The 21,715-nt window shown below is 31.3% G+C and overlaps 3 protein-coding genes and 1 long non-coding RNA gene across 4 annotated transcripts in view; 1 reads left to right on the plus strand and 3 right to left on the minus strand.

The window, feature by feature from the left end:
- Positions 1–21,715, plus strand: part of LOC139427292 (uncharacterized) — a 297,439-nt gene that overhangs the window by 203,602 nt on the left and 72,122 nt on the right. The gene's annotated exons all lie outside the window — the stretch shown is intronic.
- On the minus strand, positions 101–1,299 carry LOC107443773 (glutathione S-transferase class-mu 26 kDa isozyme 47). The gene has a single exon (XM_016057741.4). The coding sequence runs from the start codon at positions 893–895 to the stop codon at positions 236–238; it is 660 nt and encodes a 219-aa protein (XP_015913227.1). The 5' UTR covers positions 896–1,299; the 3' UTR covers positions 101–235.
- LOC122268890 (glutathione S-transferase class-mu 26 kDa isozyme 47-like) lies at positions 3,498–4,448 on the minus strand. The gene has a single exon (XM_043039742.2). It carries the CDS (start codon positions 4,289–4,291, stop codon positions 3,632–3,634), a length of 660 nt encoding a protein of 219 aa, XP_042895676.1. The 5' UTR covers positions 4,292–4,448; the 3' UTR covers positions 3,498–3,631.
- LOC107446545 (glutathione S-transferase) lies at positions 18,695–20,003 on the minus strand. The gene is made up of 2 exons (XM_016061222.4): positions 19,805–20,003; positions 18,695–19,706 (listed from the first exon to the last, which is right to left on the minus strand). Exon 2 carries the CDS (start codon positions 19,487–19,489, stop codon positions 18,839–18,841), a length of 651 nt encoding a protein of 216 aa, XP_015916708.1. The 5' UTR covers positions 19,490–19,706; positions 19,805–20,003; the 3' UTR covers positions 18,695–18,838.

Here is a 21,715-nt window from a genome sequence, read left to right on the forward strand (position 1 = left end):
TTTAAATTCTTCTGACTTACCTTTTGATGAAACTTCTTGCATGACCGAAAACTTTCTAAATTCTAAACTACTACTCCAACTCAGTGAAAAAAGGAAAACATTTGCTTTTGATTGTTTTATTAACATTTACTTTTTGAAAACATAAGCGATGCCAAAACAAAATTATAATGTTAATTAAAATGTCAGAGCTGCATAATTTTACCCTAATTTTTCTACAAGTTCTTGTTCTCATTTGTTATTCTGGTATTTTACCCTTACCACCAAAATTGGCGAATGGAGCTGCAAATGGCCATCTTACGTAAGTTGAAGACTTGAGATATGCTTGCAATTCTGGAAGGTTTCTAATGCGCTCGATGTAAGCTTTTAAAGTAGGGAATTCATCTAAAACGGTCTTACAAAGCAGAACATTGTAATCAAATGTATCATAAGCCATGAAATCTACGTATGATAAGCTGTCTCCCGCTAAGAACTTCCTATCTCCAAGAAAAGCTGCAATAAACTTCAATGAATGTGGTACTTTTGACAGATACTCTTTTTTAGCTTCTTCATAGTTTGGACCATATACAACTTTATAAAAAGCAGTACGAAAATCAATAATCTGTTGCTCAGCCAATGAAACTCGGAGTTTTTCTTCTTCTGTTTTTCCACCAAAATCATATTTTTTGGCTAAGTACCTCAAAATGGTAACGCTTTGGGTTAACTTCACTTTATCATCAAAGTAATAAGGTAAATTTGGAAAATCTAGTCCGAGAGTAAACTTTTCCTTTTCCCAAACATCTCTTTCCTCAAGTTGGTATCTCTTATCTTCAAACGGCACATTTTTGTAATGTAACAGGTACCTAATAGGTTCAGCAAGACCGCGAACATCCCAGTAACCTACAACTATTTTACCCATGCTAAAAAAACAAATTTAACAAATCTTAGAAACCTTGAGGAAGATTTAAAAATGCTGAGCGTCTTTCAAACTGTTTATTCACTTTTATAACAAAATTAATGACTTATCTAATCTGTTGAACAATTTCTGTTCTTCCGTTTCGGGGGAGTAACTTTTGATAGCATTTGTTTCTAAGGTGACTTTCAGAATCTTTATCTGAGGAATATTATGTTTGATTGTTTGATAAAACTATCTTGCGAATAAGAAAACGAAGAATTTTTGTGCTACTTTCATACACTAATGCCTTGTTTACACAAAGCGGCTGGTTTAACTGAAGTGTACTTATCTCTCTGAACGACTCCAGTGAAGGAAATATTTAAACCTGACGTCACAATTACGCTCAATCAGCTGATAAGTGCCAATTGAGTGTAAGCACGTGCCTGGGATGTATATGAGTCAAGTTTTCTGTAAATCTTCATAAACTAAAAATGATATATTTTTTTCTTTTTTCTTCGATTAACTTGATTTTTATTATAGAGAGTTAAAAAAATACCATCAGCTATAGTCAATGTACTATAAACATACGTGCCAACTCTCCCTTATTTTGTGGGAGATTTTATTTTCATATTTAAAGTGGTAATAAATATATACTATTTTTTCTTTTATAAATTTAATTTTTAAATGATTTTGACCACCAATATTCTTACAAAAATTAAGCTTATATATTAATATGCGTTACTATCATGGTTGTCAACTTAATTTTTTTCAAATACAACGTATTTGTTTGCTTAAAATTGAAGTTTTAATTCCATTTTAATACCACTGGGAAAAATGATAACGGAAGGGATTAAAAGTTGGCAGGTCTGTAAAAATAACCCATAGTATAGTACCCACAGGGCAGAAAGCCCATATATATATCAAGACAGAAAAGTGTAAAAACTGGTAACAAATAAAAATCATTTTTTAGCTTATTTTCAGGCATAATAAAAATACATAACTACCAATTCTTTTTACCGAATACAATTTTTATATTGAATTGCTTCTTTGCCGAGAAAAAACTTATTACAGTGAACTGTTTTTTGTTCAGAATAGATTAACTCCTCCCGAAAATTATCTAATATTGAAATAGTTCTTCTACCAGTATTTTCTCTTTTCCGTCTCGCTTTCAGGCCAGAGTACAAAACACAGCAAATTTATTACTTTTTTTTGAAAAAAAAAAAAAACGACTACAGTAATTTTGGAAGTAACTATAGTTCAGAAAATTTTTCTTCTTTGATTTTATTTTTGCATTGTTTTAGCATTTTATTGCCGCAAGTAGAAACTGATTTACAGAAAGCAACACTCCGAAATCCTGCTAAACACATTGCCGCAAATGACGCAAGACTTGCATTGCCGCTATACTCCTAAAAAGAACACATTTTAATAGGCTGAAGGAAAGTTAAGATGAAGTAAGCATGACTATCTTTTGCATTATTTTAGCAAAATTTGCATTATTTATTCAAAAGTTATATGGATGATCCGTTTCTATTTTTGCTGACTGTACCTATTAAATGATGAGTACTTCATAGTTGTAGCATTAATCACGTTTTTAATTCACTCTCAGTAGTCTCGTTTTACGCTTTTAAGGCAGAAACCGTTTTTTGAACAGTTAACTTGGATCCTAATTGCTTATTCCTCTATATTTCTGAAAGACAAGCAAAATATAAGCCTTTCTAATTAGTTCTTGAATTAATAAATGTCAGCGAAATGATTTTAAATAAATTACAGTTAAGCTAATTTGACTAACACTATACGCAAAAAATAATATATTCATGTGAGGTCGTGTTTAAGCTCTGACAAAAAAAATTAAATTTGACCTAAATATTATAATATTTAGTCTAAATACTAAACAAATTTAGTCTAAATATTGCAAATCAAATGACCATCTTAACCCTTTGACACAGATGGGATCCAGATGTTTCTTTCATATGTTCTTTTCTGACTCTCCAATTACAAGAAAAACATATGTTGATATTTCTTAATTATAAAAAAAGTCTAATGGATANACTATAAGGTTAGGTACAGTTTAACACATTCAGTCAGAGAAAAGTGAAAATACTGGTACGGGAAAAGAGAAAATACTGGTAGAAGAACTATTTCAATAATAGATAATATTCGAGAGGAGTTAATTTATTCTCAACAATAACAATTTACTGTAAGGAAATTTATCACGGCGAAGAAGCAATTCAATATCAGAATTGCATCTGTTGAAAACAATTGGTAGTTATGGATTTTATTATTCCCGAAAAAAAACTAAAAAATTAAATTTATTTGTTACTAGTTTTTACTCCGGTGCGCTGCCAAGATGAGATAATCTAGCGTGACCCACCGGTGGGTCACCCCGGCGTGAAAGTGTTAAACATAATTCTGTCCAGGAAAATAAAATAAAATAAAGAAAAATAAATTTTCTTTACGCTAGTTTTCTGTATAAATCTACAATAAAATATTTTAATACAAATCCCGTAAATACAAGCATAAAAATTTTTTAAATTCTTTTGACTTACCTTTTGATGAAACTTCTTGCATGACCAGAAACTTTCTAAATTCTAAACTACTACTCCAACTCAGTGAAAAAAGGAAAACATTTGCTTTTGATTGTTTTATTAACATTTACTTTTGAAAACATAAGCGATGCCAAAACAAAATTATAATGTTTATTAAAATGTCAAAGCTGCATAATTTTACCCTAATTTTTCTACAAGTTCTTGTTCTCATTTGTTATTCTGGTATTTTACCCTTACCACCAAAATTGGCGAATGGAGCTGCAAATGGCCATCTTACGTAAGTTGAAGACTTGAGATATGCTTGCAATTCTGGAAGGTTTCTAATGCGCTCGATGTAGGCTTTTAAAGTAGGGAATTCATCTAAAACGGTCTTACAAAGCAGAACATTGTAATCAAAAGTATCATAAGCCATGAAATCTACGTATGATAAGTTGTCTCCCCCTAAGAACTTCCTGTCTCCAAGAAAAGCTGCAATAAACTTCAATGAATGTGGTACTTTTGACAGATACTCTTTTTTAGCTTCTTCATAGTTTGGACCATATACAACTTTATAAAAAGCAGTACGAAAATCAATAATCTGTTGCTCAGCCAATGAAACTCGGAGTTTTTCTTCTTCTGTTTTTCCACCAAAATCGTATTTTTTGGCTAAGTACCTCAAAATGGTAACACTTTGGGTTAACTTCACTTTATCATCAAAGTAATAAGGTAAATTTGGAAAATCTAGTCCAAGAGTAAACTTTTCCTTTTCCCAAACATCTCTTTCCTCAAGTTGATATCTCTTATCCTCAAACGGCACATTTTTGTAATGTAACAGGTACCTAATAGGTTCAGCAAGACCGCGAACATCCCAGTAACCTACAACTGTTTTACCCATGTTAAAAAAAGAAATTTAACAAATGTTAGAAACCTTGAGGAAGCTTAAAAAATGCTGAGCGTCCTTTAAACTATTTATTCACTTTTATAACAAAATTAATGACTTATCTAATCTATTGAACAATTTCTGTTCTTCCGTTTTGGGGGAGTAGCATGTGATAGCATTTGTTTCTAAGGTGACTTTCAGAATCCTTATCTGAGGAATATTATGTTTGATTGTTTGATAAAACTATCTTGCGAATAAGAAAAAGAAGAAATTTTGTGCTACTTTCATACACTAATACCTTTGTTTACACAAAGCGGCTGGTTTAACTAAAATATACTTATCTCTCTGAACGACTCCAGTGAAGGAAATATTTGAGCCTGACGTCACAATTACGCTCAATTAGCTGATAAGTACCAATGGAGTGTAAGCACGTTTCTGGGATGTATATGATTCAAGTTTTTTGCAAATCTTCATAAACTAAGAACGATATATTTTTTTTATTCTTCTTCGATTAACTTGATTTTTATTATAGAGAGAACAAAAAATACCATCAGCTATAGTCAATGTATTATAGATAACCCATTGTATAGTATCCAACACTGTAAGTTTTTTTTTGTCGAAGGAAAGAGAATAAAGAAATTTCAGTAACTATGTATTAACTATGTAAGGAAATTTTGGTAACTATTAAAATTAGTAACTACAGTTCGGTAAAAGTTTTATTTATTTATTTTTTTGCATTTACTTTTGCATTATTTTATCATTTTATTGCCACGTTTGCGTTACATGGAGAGAAGAACCACTAAAACCTCCCACGGTTAACCTGACGACAAGGGCACCTATTATCCGTCTACCACAGAGGATATTTTGCGTCAGCGCTGTGGTCGTTGCAAACCGGGTGCGGAATTCATATTGACCAGCCATCGCTGGGATTCGAACCCAGTTCACGTCATATGAAGGCGATTGCTCTATCCATTGATCCACCACGGCTCTGTTCACTGAAATTTTATTTTATTTTATAACCGTCGTTGAACAGCCGACCCAATTTCATGGGTTTACGACTACTAATGTTCAACTCCGTAGCCTTGTAATTTTGAACCAATCCAGAAGACAAGGAAACTCCTGGATCAGTACCCCCAGAGGTGTTGATTTGTTATGGGAACATGGAGGACTTTGAGACTCGACAGATTTAACGTGCATCAGTCACCATTTACTACACGGGAAGTCTTCGGCCGACGAGGATCGAACCCACGACCTTTTGGATATGGGCCCAGCGCCCTACCGACCAGGCTATCCCGGCCTGTTCACTGAAATTGAATTTTTTCTTTAAAAAAATTAATGCCAAAATTATTCCATAAAAAGGTTTTTTTATGTTATTATAAATGATGATTGAACACTCGCCTACTCTCTTGTGTACGCTTTCCCCTTTTTTGAGGAAAATGAGGTTGATCTGGGGGGAGAAGTGAATTTTATTTAATTGAAGCCTTGCTTCCTTCATTAAACTGATATTTTTCATTAAACTGATATCGAGACGATCAGACGAATAGTTAGAAAGTAGGGAAGGTTTTATGTACAAAAATTACAATTTTGCACCTAAGCATCGTTTCCTATGTTTTTCTAAGCAGAATCAAATAAAACCATAATCTGTAATCAAGTCAATCAAACAAATGGTTAAAATTTTATAAGGTTTTTTTAAACCTAAAACGTGCTTATTTTGACAAGAAGTAATCTACAGTGGGCCAAGAGAAAGGACCACTTTTATAACTTTTGCACGTTTTGTCGGATTTTCCTTCTGTGAAATGTTATGGTAATATCTCAATAGAATCTGAATGCCATGGGGGTCACCGGCGACTGGCACTGAGTTTGTTCGTAGATCCACGGGGGTCACCGGTGACCGGCGAAGCCAAGATTATTAGAAACACGTAATTCGAGTGAATTTTTAATTTTTTTATATTATCATACCTGCCAACTTTTAATCCCTTCCATTATCATTTTTCCCAGTGGTATTAAAATGGAATAAAAACTTCAATTTTAAGCAAACAAATACGCTGTATTTGAGAAAACTTAAGTTGACAACCATGATAGTAACGCATATTAATGTATGTGCTTAATTTTTGTAAGAATAGTGGTGATCAAAATCATTTAAAAATGTAGTTTATAAAGGAAAAAATAGTATATAATTACAACCACTTTAAATATGAAAATAAAATCTTCCGGAAAATCCGGAAGAGTTGGCAGGTATGTATTATTATCGTTACTAAAATAGCTTGTAAAATTAATGTAGCATAGAATGCACAAAAATAGTTTTATTTATATGCACAGAGATGCCAACTTGCTCCGGACAGCGAATAAATATTTTTAAGTGGTAGTTTATTAATTGTGATTCTCGGTTTAATAAATTCAATTTAGTATATTTTTATCCACCACTATTTCTAAACAATTCATAGGCTTACATAATTCACCACTTTTTTCAGATAAATCATGCTAAACCTTTTAAAAAACAAGCAAAATCTGTCCAATATTTGTAAATTTAGGTAGTAGTTATTTACCGTTTGGCCAGATGGGCAAGCCATGTAAAATTGGCGTGGTATTCAACGTGTTAAACTATGTGTATTAGATAACTATAACCATAGTGGAATAACCCTAAAAACAACTCACATTTTTGTATTGAATTCGATTCAGCATGCAAAATTATGCCCTGAAACCAAATTCCGTAGAATTTTGACGATTAAAATAGGGTTCTACAAAGACGAATGATTATTTGGCACAAAAAAAAATGATTGTACTAATTTTTGACACAAGTAGAAACAAATTTACAGAAAGCAACACTCCGAAATCCTGCTAAACACATTGCCGCAAATGACGCAAGACTTGCGTTGACGCTATACTCCTAAAAAAAAAAACACATTTTAATAGGCTGAAGGAAAGTTAAGATGAAGTAAGCGTGACTATCTTTTGCATTATTTTAGCAAAATTTGCATTATTTATTCAAAAGTTATAAGGATGATCCGTTACTATTTTTGCTGACTGTACCTATTAAATGAGTACTTCATAGTTGTAGCTGCATTAATCACGTTTTTAAATCACTCTCAGTAATCACGTTTTACGTTTTTAATGCTGAAACCGTTTTTTGAACAGTTAACTTGCATCATAATTGCGTATTCCTCTATATTTTGGAAAGACAAGCAAAATATAAGCCTTTCTAATTTGTTCTTGAATTAATAAATGCCAGCGAAATGATTTTAAATAAATTACAGTTAAGCTATTTTGACTAACACTATACGCAAAAAATAATATATTCATGTGCGGTCGTGTTTAAGCTCTGACAAAAAAAATTAAATTTGACCTAAATATTGTAATATATAGTCTAAATACTAAACAAATTTAGTCTAAATATTGCAACTCAAATGACCATCTTAACCCTTTGGCACAGATGGGACCCAGGTGCTTCTTTCATATGTTCTTTTCTGACTCTCTAATTACAAGAAAAACATATGTTGATATTTCTTAATTATAAAAAAAAACTCTAATGGTTATGAGCAAATCTGTTATATTATCGAATTATATATTAGAGTATATTAATTATATTTCTAATTGCTAAATATCTTTCTTGAAATAAAGTGAGATGTTGCATAAATACGATTGCATTAACACTTTCGCGCCAACTGTCACAAATACGTGACAGCATAAAACCGTATCAATCAGGGTAAGAAGATAAAACTGGTAATCAAAGTATTTCTTTAGCAGTTTATTTGTGGGCGGAGTTATAATTGTTTGATTTATTNTTTGATTCTGATGATTCCTTCATGGTGTTGCATTTTCTACAAACAGCAGTTTAGAAACAAATTTACAGAAAGCAACACTCCGAAATCCTGCTAAACACATTGCCGCAAATGACGCAAGACTTACAGTGCCGCGATACTCCTATAAAGAAACGTATTTTAAGAGGCTGAAGTAAAGTTAAAATGAAGTAAGCGTGACTATCTTTTGCATTATTTTAGCAAAATTTGCATTATTTATTCAAAAGTTATAAGGATGATCCGTTACTATTTTTGCTGACTGTACCTATTAAATGAGTACTTCATAGTTGTAGCTGCATTAATCACGTTTTTAAATCACTCTCAGTAATCACTTTTTACGTTTTTAATGCTGAAACCGTTTTTTGAACAGTTAACTTGCATCATAATTGCGTATTCCTCTATATTTTTGAAAGACAAGCAAAATATAAGCCTTTTTAATTAGTTCTTGAATTAATAAATGTCAGCGAAATGATTTTAAATAAATTACAGTTAAGCTATTTTGACTAACACTATACACAAAAAATAATATATTCATGTGAGGTCGAGTTTAAGCTCTGACAAAAAAAATTAAATTTGACCTAAATATTGTAATATATAGTCTAAATACTAAACAAATTTAGTCTAAATATTGCAACTCAAATGACCATCTTAACCCTTTGACACAGATGGGACCCAGGTGCTTCTTTCATATGTTCTTTTCTGACTCTCTAATTACAAGAAAAACATATGTTGATATTTCTTAATTATAAAAAAAAAGTCTAATGGTTATGAACAAATCTGTTATATTATCGGAATTATATATTGGAATTATATATTTTCATATTTAAAGTGGTAGTAAATATATACTATTTTTTCTTTTATAAATTTAATTTTTAAATGATTTTGATCACCCCTATTCTTACAAAAATTAAGCACATATAGCAATATGCGTTACTATCATGGTTGTCAACTTAAGTTTGCTCAAATACAACGTATTTTGTTTGCTTAAAATTGAAGTTTTAATTCCATTTTAATACCACTGGGAAAAATTATAATGGAAAGGATTAAAAGTTGACAGGTATGTAACTCCCAGTAACCCAAATCTGGTTTGATGATATATACAAGAAATGGTACAAATTTCTTGTACAAAAACGAGTGACAGTAGATAACCAAACAAGTTAGAACTTCTGAAGAGTTAGTCCCATAACCCAAAACTGGTTTGCTGATACTTACAAGAAATAGTACAAATTTCTTGAACGAGAACGAGTGACAGTGGTTAACCAAACAAGTTAAAACTTCTAAAATTTTAAATGAGAGATGTATCTTGCTATCATGACTCGTCAAGTATCTTATCTGCATTGTTAAATTCTCTTGAAGGCGTTTTCTTTGATAAAATGCTCTTTCTTCTTTACTGCATCAAAGGATAACTTATGATTCTTTTAGTGTTATCTTTAAAATAAGAAACTAAAATAATGCAAATTCTGCTTAACATGAGTTTTTCATTTTATATTTTATAACCGTCACTAACAGCCGACCTAATTCTTTGGGTTCACGACTACTACTGTTAAATTCCATAGCCTTGCAATTTTGAACTCAATCCAGAAGGCAAGGGAACTCCTGGATCAAGTATCGGGAGAAATTTGCCTTCGTGGAGGGCTTTTTCATGGAACTAACCAGCATTCACGTTACATGGAGTGAAAAAACCACTAAAACCTCCCACGATTAGCCGAACGGCAAAAGGGCTCTAACATCCATGATCCGTCTACCACTGAGGATATTTTACGTCAGCACTGTTTTCGGTGCAAGCTGGATGCGGAATTCGTATTGACCATTTGCCTGGATTCGAACCCGGTTCACCTCATTAAAATCAAGATCTTTTACATGAATTTGAAACTATTAGAGAAAGGTTAGTATAATGCCATTTAAAATATGTTGCATAATTTTTTTCTGAAATATATAACAAAACTGAAATTCTGAGAAATATAAGTTTTAAATTAAAATTGATAATACGATGCCATTTAGTATGCGTAGCATCTTATTTTTTTAAAAAAAGGTTGCTGCTGTGCCTTATAATATAATATGGTATTTTGGGGTCCAAACCACTCATAAATTTTTCCTTTACGCAAGTACCATGACTAAACTGGTACCTATTGTCCACGAATCTTGCATTCTTTTGGTGAAACAAGTACCAAATTGGTTCAGAAAAACCACGTAAGTCCGAATAGCCAAAAACTGGTTTACTTTGCTGATACTTACGAGAAATTGTAAAAAATTCGGACGAAGGAGTAACAATAGATAACCAAATAAGTTATATAACCAAATAAAGCATCTAAAATTTTAAGTGAGAGATATATCTTGATATCATGACTCATCAAGTATTTTATCTGCCTTGTCAAATGGAGTTTCTTGGCGTTTTCTTAGATAAAATCCTCTTCTTTCTTCACTCTTTCAAAAGATGACTTGTGATTTTTTAATGTTATCTTTTAAGTAAATAAAAAAATGAAGTTCTGCACAACAGAACTTGAAACTATTGTAATGACATTTAAAATGTATAGCATATCTTTTTAAATATGTAACAAAAATGAAATTCTGTGAAACATAAATTTTAAGTTGAAATCATTAATATGATGTCATTTAATGTGCTGCATCTCTTTTGAAAAAAAAAGAGAAAGGAAAATCAAGTTATAGTTGCACTTTTCAAAACAAACATATACTTTTCAATTATGCTGCTCCTTTTAAAGTAAGTAAAAATAAACGAAAATAAAATCATGGGTACAAAATGAAAAATAAAATATTATATTAATGTTTTACTTATTAATGAGAAATTATATATATTAATAGGAAAATAAGATATAGGTTACAAAAGTAAATATAATTTCAAAAAAGTAAATGCAATCCTACTTTAATTTCAACAAGCAAGGTTTACTTAAATGGTTCGATATTTGTGTTGGGCCTATAACGCATTATTGTCCAGGCATAAGAAGTGGTACATAAAAATAGCATATCAATAAAAAGTGGTAGAACATGTTCATTTATTTCAAGTAATTCTTTTTTCCTCAAAGTAACTATTTTTTTAAAATATTAACTCAATATCTAAGAAACGTCTAGAAATGTAAAACTATTTGTTTTAATTCCTTTTAGCAACCATTATTCTTTAAATAACAAGTAACCAAAAAATGTTTTTCTGATTTAGAAATATTTATACCACGAGTGGTAATTACCAGGACGGCCGGGTCTCTACTTTAACAGAGCCACACTTACTTACACATATACACACATCCTCACATTCCTTTAACTCGCCCCCCTTTTGTATGTATTCCCACACTGTAAAAACTCTAAATATTCATCAGTGTTTATTTTCTCATTGTACTTTAATTTTACCTTTTTTCATGTACTTCTTTTATTACTTGTAATTTTGTTGTTACCTTATAATGGCAAAGTGCCATTTTTTTCTCTCACGAACTCCATTTTGCTCCCCAAACTTTATTTTTTGTCATGTATGTTTCTTAGTCTAATTTCAGGATGAATGGGAAAAAGGCCGTAATGGCCTCAGACGCCAAGTTCTACTACAACGAACGAACGAAACATTGCCCCTAAAAATGTGAAATATTGTAATAACATAATTCATTGTTATTTATGTAATCTATTTAATTATTCAATTGCAACTGCCAGCATGACTTATATCGTAAATCATATATTTTTAACACGTTGAACGCCAAGCTAATTTTACATGGCTTGCCCGTCTGGCCAAACTGTAATTTACTACAAACTGAAATTGCAAATATTAGACAGAATTTGCTAGTTTTAAAAGGTTTAGCATGACATATATGGAAAAAGTGGTGAATTATATAAGACTACGAATTGTTTAAAAAAAGTGGTGGATAAAAATCTACTAAATTGAATTTATTAAACCGAGAATCACAATAATTAAGTAAATTCTGAATAAATTTTCTGCAATTCCATAAAAGAGTGTAAATTTTATAGTTGTGTATCATGTTATACGCTGTCAGCCAGCTGTTTTTCGCTGCCTATGTGAAGGTTCAGTGTCAGCAAGCAGTGGCAGACGCAGCCTAAATGTAATTTCAGTGTCAGCCACCGGTGGTTGACGCGGCCTAAATGTAATTTCAGTGTCAGCCACTGGTGGTTGACGCGACCTAAATGTAATTTCAGTGTCAGCCACCTGTGGTTGACGCGACCTGAATGGAAAGTCAAGTGTCAGCCACCGTTGACTGACGCAGCGCTCAACGTGTTAAAGCAAATATATTATAAATTCACTGACAATAGTAAACTGAAAAAAATGTGCTTGAAAACTAATTTAATGATTGGCTAAACCATCTCCTCCTTCATCATGGTTTTTTATAAGTAGTCTGCGCAGACTATTTTAAAAGTGAACCGGTTGTGTGCATGAAGCCAAATTCTATTTTAAAAGTGACCGAGAGAAATTTATCATACATATTTGAGAACTGAACCTGTAGTGGTAGACAAGTAAATAAGACAAACCACTCACATTCATAAATTAAACAAATTTTCAGACATATATTTGCTACCACTTTCTCATTTTCACTAGGCTTTCACTCTATTAAAGAGCTCTTTCGTTAACTGGTTTACCTTCATAGTGATCTGATCGGACTACCTGTGAAAAACCGTGGGGAGGCCTTCAGTTGTAGGAGGTGTTGGCTGAACTCTAGATTTTTCCAGAGAGATCTCAAACGAAACTTCGTATATTGCCGATTACAGGTGAATATTTTCTTTTTCCTTTTAAAAACGAAATAACACAAACCATACAAACAGTTTTATTAAACCTGAGTTTGCCAAGGACCCAAGGGCCTTAAAAATCTTCTGAAGTGGAGATAAAAGTTAATCAAACATCGCTACTTTTATTTTTGTAACACTAAATTTGAATCTTGATACTGTGTGATAACTAGGCCAGGATAACTTCGCAACTACTTGAATTTAAGTATAGGTAGGTAGGTAGTTAAGATACTTTATTTACGTCAAACTAGAGCTTCCCAATGGGCTATTGCAACGCCTCCTAAAACTGAAAGCCTCCACACGGTTTTTTGTAAGTAGTCCGATCAGGCCTCTATGAAAGAAAACCAATTAGTGAAAGTAGCATTTAATATAAAATCTATTAAAAATTAGAAAGTGACAGCAAAGATATGTCTAAAAATTTGTTTAATTTATGAATATAATTGGTTTGTTTTATTAACTTGTCAACAACTACAGATTCAATTCTCAAATATATATGATAAATTTCTCTCAAGTACTTTTAAAATAGAATTCGGGTTCTTGAGCACAAGTGGTTCGCTTTTAAAATAATCTGCGCAGTCTACTTATAAGTTCCCGTGTGGAGGCTTTCTGATGTAGGAGGTGATGGCTATTGGCGACTGTCTGGGAAACCTCCCTGCGGATGATCCGAAGACATGCCATCGGAATTTTGATTCTCAGCAGTGGGGATGGCTGCCCTGTTTTGTTAGCCCAACGACCTGAGCCATCACCTCCTACATCAGAAAGCCTCCACACGGTATTTCATAAGTAGTCTGCGCAGATTAATTAAAAAGCGAACCAGTTGAGCTCGTGAATCCAATTTCCATTTTAAAAGTATTTGAGAATTTTTTTTTATATATTTGAGGATTGAATCTGTAGTGATTGACAAGCAAATAAGACAAACCTGTCCTATTTATAAATTAATCAAATTTTTAGGCATATATTTGCTACCACTTTCTAATTATTAATAGATTTTCTATTAATGACTTTTTCGTAAACTGGATTACCTTCATAATGGTCTGATCGGACTAACTATAAAAACTACCTATACCTCTGAGCCATCACGGCTCTGTCATAACTACTAAAAAAAATCTTGGTAGTCTTGCATATTTAAATCATNGTAAACTGGTTTACCTTCGTAGTGGTCTGATCGGACTACCTATAAAATACCGTGTGGAGGCTTTCAGTTATAGGAGGCGTTGCTTGAGCACGAAGTCAAGTACTTTACGATAGAACAGTTTCACGACGACCGATACAGCGCACACTTGGTCCCTTCGCAGGCTGATCAAAGTGCTCACCCACCAGCTTCCTGACCACAGCCAGTGAAGCCTGACTTCGGTGTTCTACTGGAAGCCATGTCTTTACGATCAGTCCACTGTGGGACATTAGAGTATAGATTAAGGGGCTTGGAAAATAACCTGCCCAACAGTTGGAGTAGATGTGCCGTGTATCCTGGTGTAACGTCAATAATACAGCATTCTTGTCCAAATGTCTAGACTATTTGGATCAGTCAAATGACCATCCAAAAGAATTAGAATTTGTATTATGCTGGAGCAGGTGAGGTTGGCGAACTTGCATTTTTTTAATGAGTAATCAAAAGTGGCATTTGATTTAACCCTTTCGCGCCGACTGTCACAAATATGTGACAGCATAAAACCGTATCAATCAGGGTAAAAATATAAAACTGGTAATCAAAGTATTTCTTTAGCAGTTTATTTGTGGGCTGAGTTATAATTGTTTGATTTATTTAATTCACCATTACTTTGTTCAAAATAAAACTATTTAGTAATACTTTGAATTAACATTGATTTTATGTATGATTAAACTAACAATAATTAAAGTAAAAGCAAAGTAAGTCTGTCAAATCAGCAACGACTACATTTAAGTTACCGTTTTTTATTTAATTACAGCTTGATTCTGATTTTGTACGAATGCATTTCTGAATCACCCGTCCCCAAGGGGTTAATGAATTTCAATCGTGTTCAAATAGTGGGATTTTCTTATTGCTAACCAAACTGTGTAAATAAATTAAATTAATACTAAAAGATAATGAACTTATATGGTAGATGAGTCCTAAATCGTACCTATCGTACCTAAATCGCACCAGTATGATTTAGGAGCCCACAAGATGTACAATTTAGGCAAGTGCGTCACATTTTAAGCAAAGCGTTATTCCCAAACAATAGTTAACTACCAAAGGAACAAGTAGAACTTAACAGAATAAGTAGTTCAACAATTAACAGATGCATTTAATAACTTGCACGCAACAATAGATATGCTATATCCTTACACATGATGTTCAAAAATTACACATTGAAAACTTGTTAAACCAAAAAATAAAAACTTTATGCTTGTAAACAGCGACTTGATTCTACTGCCCGTATCTCCGGTAGAAAAAAAGCTTCCTTGAGTTATGTCTTTTACTTATCCAGAAAAAAGTATAAACTGGTAGTAAAAATTCATTTTTTTAAAATTTCCTACCTGAAAAATGGACACATTGAAACTACCACAATTTATTATTAATTAAAGATTATATTGTGATTTCACATTTGTTACTGTTGGTACTATGTTGCTGATGTTAACTTTTTTTTCTTATTACTGATTTTTCATCTTTTCCTGATAAGTACCAGAAGCGCTGTTAATAAATAGTGGCACCGAAGAACAATTTACTTCTTCAAAAAAAAAAAAAAGTTAAAATGATTTTTTCTTCCACAACCATTTCGTCTTTGAAAATTAGCATCCCAGAATTAACACATAGCGGACCGGCAACTTTTCTGAAAATTTCCCCATATGCCCGGCTATTGTTTTTGAAAGCGGATGTGGAAGTAAAACAATACAAATAAACTTTAAAAAATTTTATTTATTATTCAACTATTAATATTTCTTTTTCGTATGATAAAAAGTATAACAATCACCTACGTGTAATGGTACACAAGTTTTGTAAATATATCGGGTTTCGTAAAGTTATAATATATTGGTAGAGAATTAAATAGAAAAACTTGAAAAGTAAGGAAAATTACTCCCACTTTTTAAAATAGTCACCACGAGATCATTGCTAACATGATTGCTATGACTCGTGATCGGTAATCAACGCTAGGCCACGAAAACACGAATTAACTCGTGACCGGTCATCACTGTGTTAAGTATTCGTAATTACCATTATTTATTAAGACTTATAATTTACACATATTATGTAAACTTTCCCAGTGAATAAATCAGGTTTCCCACGGTGTGGAATACTTTTTCAAAGTAGTAGCGAATGTGAGATATATCTAAATGTTTTAAGCCATCAATAAATATTTAATTGAAATGTAATATATATGGGTGCAAACAATAACTCGGGAATAATTTCATAATTCACAAATGAAAGATAAATTTAAACATTTTTCAGTTATCTTGAAAAATCTTAGTTATAATCATTTATTTTTTGAAGGTAGTAGGAACCCTGATAGATTTAGTTCATCTCTTAACACATTGCTGACAGGTCACGAGTTAACTCGCGTTTTCGTGGCCAGACGTTGGTGACCGGTCACGAGTTAACTCGTGCTTTCGTTAGCAGTGATCTCGTGGTGACTATTTTAAAAAGTGGGCGTAATTTTCCGTACTTTTCAAGTTTTACTATTTAATTCTATACCAATTTATTATAACTTCACGAAACCCGATATATTTGTAAAACATGTGGTGTACTATTGCACATAGGTGATCGTTAACTTTTTATCATACGGCAATAAAAATTAAAAATTTTTAAAATTTATTTATAATGTTTTACTTCCACACCCGCTTTCAAAACAATAGCTGGACACATGGGGTAATTTTCAGAAAAGTTGCCGGTCAGCAATGTGTTAATAAGTAACAGTAGTCACAGATATAACAAAAAACAGATGCTTTTGCTACCAATAAATTATATATTTCTTTTCGAAAATTTTCCAAATTGTAAGTTTATTCCTATAGCTGATATATGTTATTCCTATATCCAAATATATGTTATTCCTATAGCTGATAAATTACACGGGTCTACATTTCTTTTATGTTTGTGGCGGAAATTGTAAACGATATTAATACAATCAATATAAATATTTAAAAAAAAAAAGTAGGAATAATTTTTTTATGATTAATTCATTCCCTGCTGTGAAGATCCAACATTTTGTAATGTAAGGATTTAAAAAAAAAAATAGGACTTCATGCTCAGAATGCTTAACAGAAATGACTGACGATTTGAAAAATTAGAGGATGGAGAAAGCAGGGTTTTCTGCGTTCTGCTTCGGAAACCTGTCTTTTATGCTCATCATGTTAATGGCCATTACGAATTTATTCACTTAGTATATATGAGCTGATCACAATATATTTTTACGTGTGCAATTAACATTTTAAGTGCGTTGTGCAAAATGATCGCATGGAGATAAGTAATATCGGTAATAAATGTTTAAATTAAATAACTTGTTTTATTTTATAAAAACAACTTAATGACAACTAAAAAAGCCTTTTTTTTATTTTTAAAATTTATGTAATATTATTTGAAATCAAAAACTATTTATTTCTTACACACTACTTCCTTAAGTATTGTCTTTAACTGTCTACCTTTACGAATTTTACTAACCTATCCATGTATGGATATCTGCTCTTTCATCTAAATTGAATAATATGAGGTGGAAGGGAAGGGAGGTACTGCGTTAACATTAAGTTATATCTCAGAATGAACAATAATTGATAAAATCAAGTCTGAGTCATACATAAAAATGAATCTCAAGTTGATACATAATAAAGGGAACAAATTGAAGATAAAGAAAGAATATTTACACTATTTACAAATTTACAAAAGGGGGAAGACTCCCTGTGCACTCTCTCGCCTCCCCCCGGTATAGCCGGGCTTCATTGGTTCAGAGAACACAGTTTGTCTAGGGCTTTACGAATTTTCCGAAGTATTTCCCTTTTATATTTAAGGTGGTAAAAAGTAGCAAAGTGGTAGTAGTGGAATGGTAAAAAGTAGCTAAGTGGTACTCACCATGTTAAAGGTCATTAAATATCTTTTACATTTTTGTATTTCTAAATTTCATTTAACCCTTTAAAGGGCCATTTATTTCTAGTAAAGGTAAATTAAAGTATTTTTGGAATTGAAATAGTTTTAAGAATAGTAATTGATATTAGAAAAAAAACTCAATTAGTTTATAAAAATGCCATTTTTCTGGAGGTTAATATATTTAACATGAACTATTAGGAAACTTATTGACTTTTATTTTTCTTTATTTACAAAATAAATTTTATAAATGCTACAAACTTTACAAAGAATTATGTATTTTAATACTTTTTTGCAAACTAACAAATGGCTACCAATTTTATTCAAACGCACTTCAAGAAATCTGAAGTTATTAACAAATGGAAACCTAAATTAAAAGTGGTGGGAAGTGTACTTCCCACAGCCTTAGAAAGGGTTGAAACAATAAACATATTTTTCAGAAACATGTTTATTGTTTGCAGATTTGTGTTTACGCTGGTTGTGTTGTGTGTAAATAAACAACAAATATGTCTCTTGTTCATTTTCTGCCGGAAAGGTTAAAATAAATCTTAATTAAAAATATTCTGTAACTCCTAGAAATTAAAATTAAATCCACGTAATGAGAATTATAATTTGCTATTTTAATATAAATAATAAAACTCCCTAAAAATGAGTTAAAAAGTCGTTTTTTAGTTTGCTTAATTGCTATAAGAAATACATACCAATTTCAACCAATACTTGCTTCGCATACCACATTTAGACTTCAATTTAAATATCTTCTAAGCATTCTGTATTAAGCAGATTCTCTTACTTGGAATTATTATTTTAAGAACAATTTCCTGCTTCCTATCAAATATCAAAAATAAGACTTGCCCAAACACATTAACTGTAATAATTTATTGATATTCATACAACTACAACAAAATTCCGTTTGAAAAACTTGAAAATCACTCTTTTTAATGTCCATCCTTATTGAAAATTTTTTTTAAAAAGTTATTGAATAAGAAAAGTTTACATTTCAAGCAATCATTGTGGCATTTCACCGCTACTTCCCCAAGCAGCTGGAGGTTTGAAAATCGGCCATTTTTTGTAAGTAGAAGAATTGAAATAGTCTTGTAGTTCAGGAAGATTTCTGATGCGCTCATGATAGGCTTTTAAAATTGGAAATCCGTCTAAAATATCTCTTGATAGCAAGATATTAAAGTCAAGTAACTCATAACCCATGAAGTCAACATATGTTAAATTATCACCAACCATGTATTTGTGACTTCCGATGAAAGCTTCTAATAGTTTAAATGAATCAGGTACTTTTTTTAAGTACTCTTCCCTTTTTTCAGTTCCTGGTTTTACCACAGCATGAACAAAAGCCATGTAGAAATCCCAAATCTGTTGTTCTGCCAATGCAACTCTCACTCGTTCCATTTCGCATGTACCTTCCAAATCAAATTTTTTTGCCAAGTACCTCAAAATAGTAATACTTTGCGTTAACTTCACTTTACCATCGATATAGTAAGGCAAGCTGGGAAAATCAAAGCCAAATGTAGATTTTTCTTTGTCCCAAGTACCATCTCTTTGGTACCTTTTATCCTCAAACTGTACATTTTTATAATAAAGTAAGTACCTAATTGGTTCGGCAAGAACTCGAAAGTCCAAATAACCTAAAACTGGTTTTGCCATATTCGAAACAAAAGAACGTATGAATCAAGTGCTGATAAAAATATGAAGACTTTTAAAATGAGAAAGCAATTTTTATACCTTCGTAAGTTCGGAGTTTTATTATCAGTTTATTATCATTGATAAAATGCAATGACTTAAATCATGTGCAATCTGAATGATAAGATTCAGGATTTAAAAAACAAGATAGAGTTCTGTTGTTAAAAATCAGAGCAGTTCCCTTAAATGAAAAAAAAAATGGTTACTAGTATTTGATAAGAATTATTTTATTCTTCTCTTAATAGTAACTACTAATAGGAAAAAGGTAGTAAATCTTACTTTGTAAAGGCGATGAGTACGATGAATGGCTGAAAATAAGTTCTATGAAATTGATTAATTTGTAAATGAGTTAAACTAGCATAATTGAAGACGCATCTTTTTAAGCAATATAGAAATTTAATGACGCATTTCGACAAAACATTTTTACAAGCAGTGAGGAAGGAAAAGACTTCTCCCTCTGTTGAAGATACACAAAGAGAAAGTGAAATCTGAAAAACGAAGAATAATAAAACATAAAATATAACATTATATTCAATTAACATTTAGACCTTGAAAAGATACAATGCGATGAGAGTCACATGACATGAAAGTTCAGTTCTCAAAAACTACACTTCCTGGTTGTAAAATTATAGCTTCAGAGATCATTTTATCTAACAACTATTTTTCTCTTTAAATAATCATACATAGTCATCATTAATTTATTTTTAATATTCTAATTCATATTCTATAATTTAAAATCTCAGTGAATGTTTCATTTTATCAAATATTTAAGCATATTATAAATTCAATTATTATCATTTCCTAAAATCAAAAGATTTACTTATAAAATAACGGAATTAAAACTGAAATAAATGGTTACTAGTATTTGATAAGAATTACTTTAATTTTCTCATATTGGCAACTACTTCTCTCTTTAAATAGTCGTAAATAGTCATCATTAATATATTTATAATATTCCAATGTCTATTATAATTCTTATTCAGCAATTTAAAATCACAGTGAACGTATGAATTTAATTTTCTAAAATGTTTAAGCATATTATAAATTTGATGGTAATCATTTCCTAAAATCAAGCAAATTAATTGTAAATTACCTGATTTTTAACAAAAAAAATTGGTTTTTACTGCTTGATAAGAATTATTTTAATTTTCCCATATTACCAACTATTTTCTTAATTATGTAAGATTAATCTATTTATAATGATCGAATTCTTATTCTGTAATTTAAAAGCACAATGATCATTAAATGTAATTTTCTTGAATATTTAAGAATATTTTTTCGAATACTTAATATTGCCCAATATTCTACTCATTTTAATTTGTAGATCTGTACAGTTAAATTATTTTGTCGAATCCGGAGCAGTTGACGTCTCTGAAAATGAAATAAGTGGTACCACTTTTTATCTACATAGATGCTTTTTTCTTCATCTAAGCAATTTCTGGCGGCCAGTTATTAAGAGAATAATTTACTTTTTGATCAATATTATTGTAAAAACACCTATAGGAAAATAGTGGTAGTATATATTCCTTCAAGGTTGTTACAACACGGAGAAAAAAAAAGGAATAACAGACTATAATCAATATAGTGAAAACACCTATACGATTGAAGTGGTAATACATATTCTTTCAAGATAGTCACAACCAGGAAAATTTTTTGAGAAAAAAAAAACACCTGTTGGAAAAAAGTGGTAGTAAATATTCCTTCAAGGTTGTCACGACCCGGAGAAAAAAAAGGAATAACTGACTATGATCAATATAGTAAAAACACATATACGTTGAAGTGGTAATACATATTCATTCAAGGACCAGGAAATGAATATTCAGGAAACACACACAACCAGGAAATTTTTTGAAGAAAAAAAAAGATAGTAACACACTATGAATATAGTAAAACGCAGATAGGAAAGAAGTGGTAATACGTAGAGCCCCTGAATTAGACAGGCCGACTTATCATTTATTGTTGGAGCAAAGAGCTAACATAGGCACAGCGAATAAATATTTTCAAGTGGTAGTTTATTAATTGTAATTCTTGGTTTAATAAGATAAGTTCGATTTAGTAGATTTTAATACACCACTATTTCTAAACAATGCGTAAGCTAATATAATTCACCACTTCCTAGTACTTATTACATGCTTTACATTTTTAAAAGCAAGCAAATATTGTCAACTATTTGCAAAATTTACTTTGTAG

This window comes from Parasteatoda tepidariorum, chromosome X2 (assembly GCF_043381705.1).
Source record: "Parasteatoda tepidariorum isolate YZ-2023 chromosome X2, CAS_Ptep_4.0, whole genome shotgun sequence".
NCBI lineage: Eukaryota > Metazoa > Arthropoda > Arachnida > Araneae > Theridiidae > Parasteatoda > Parasteatoda tepidariorum.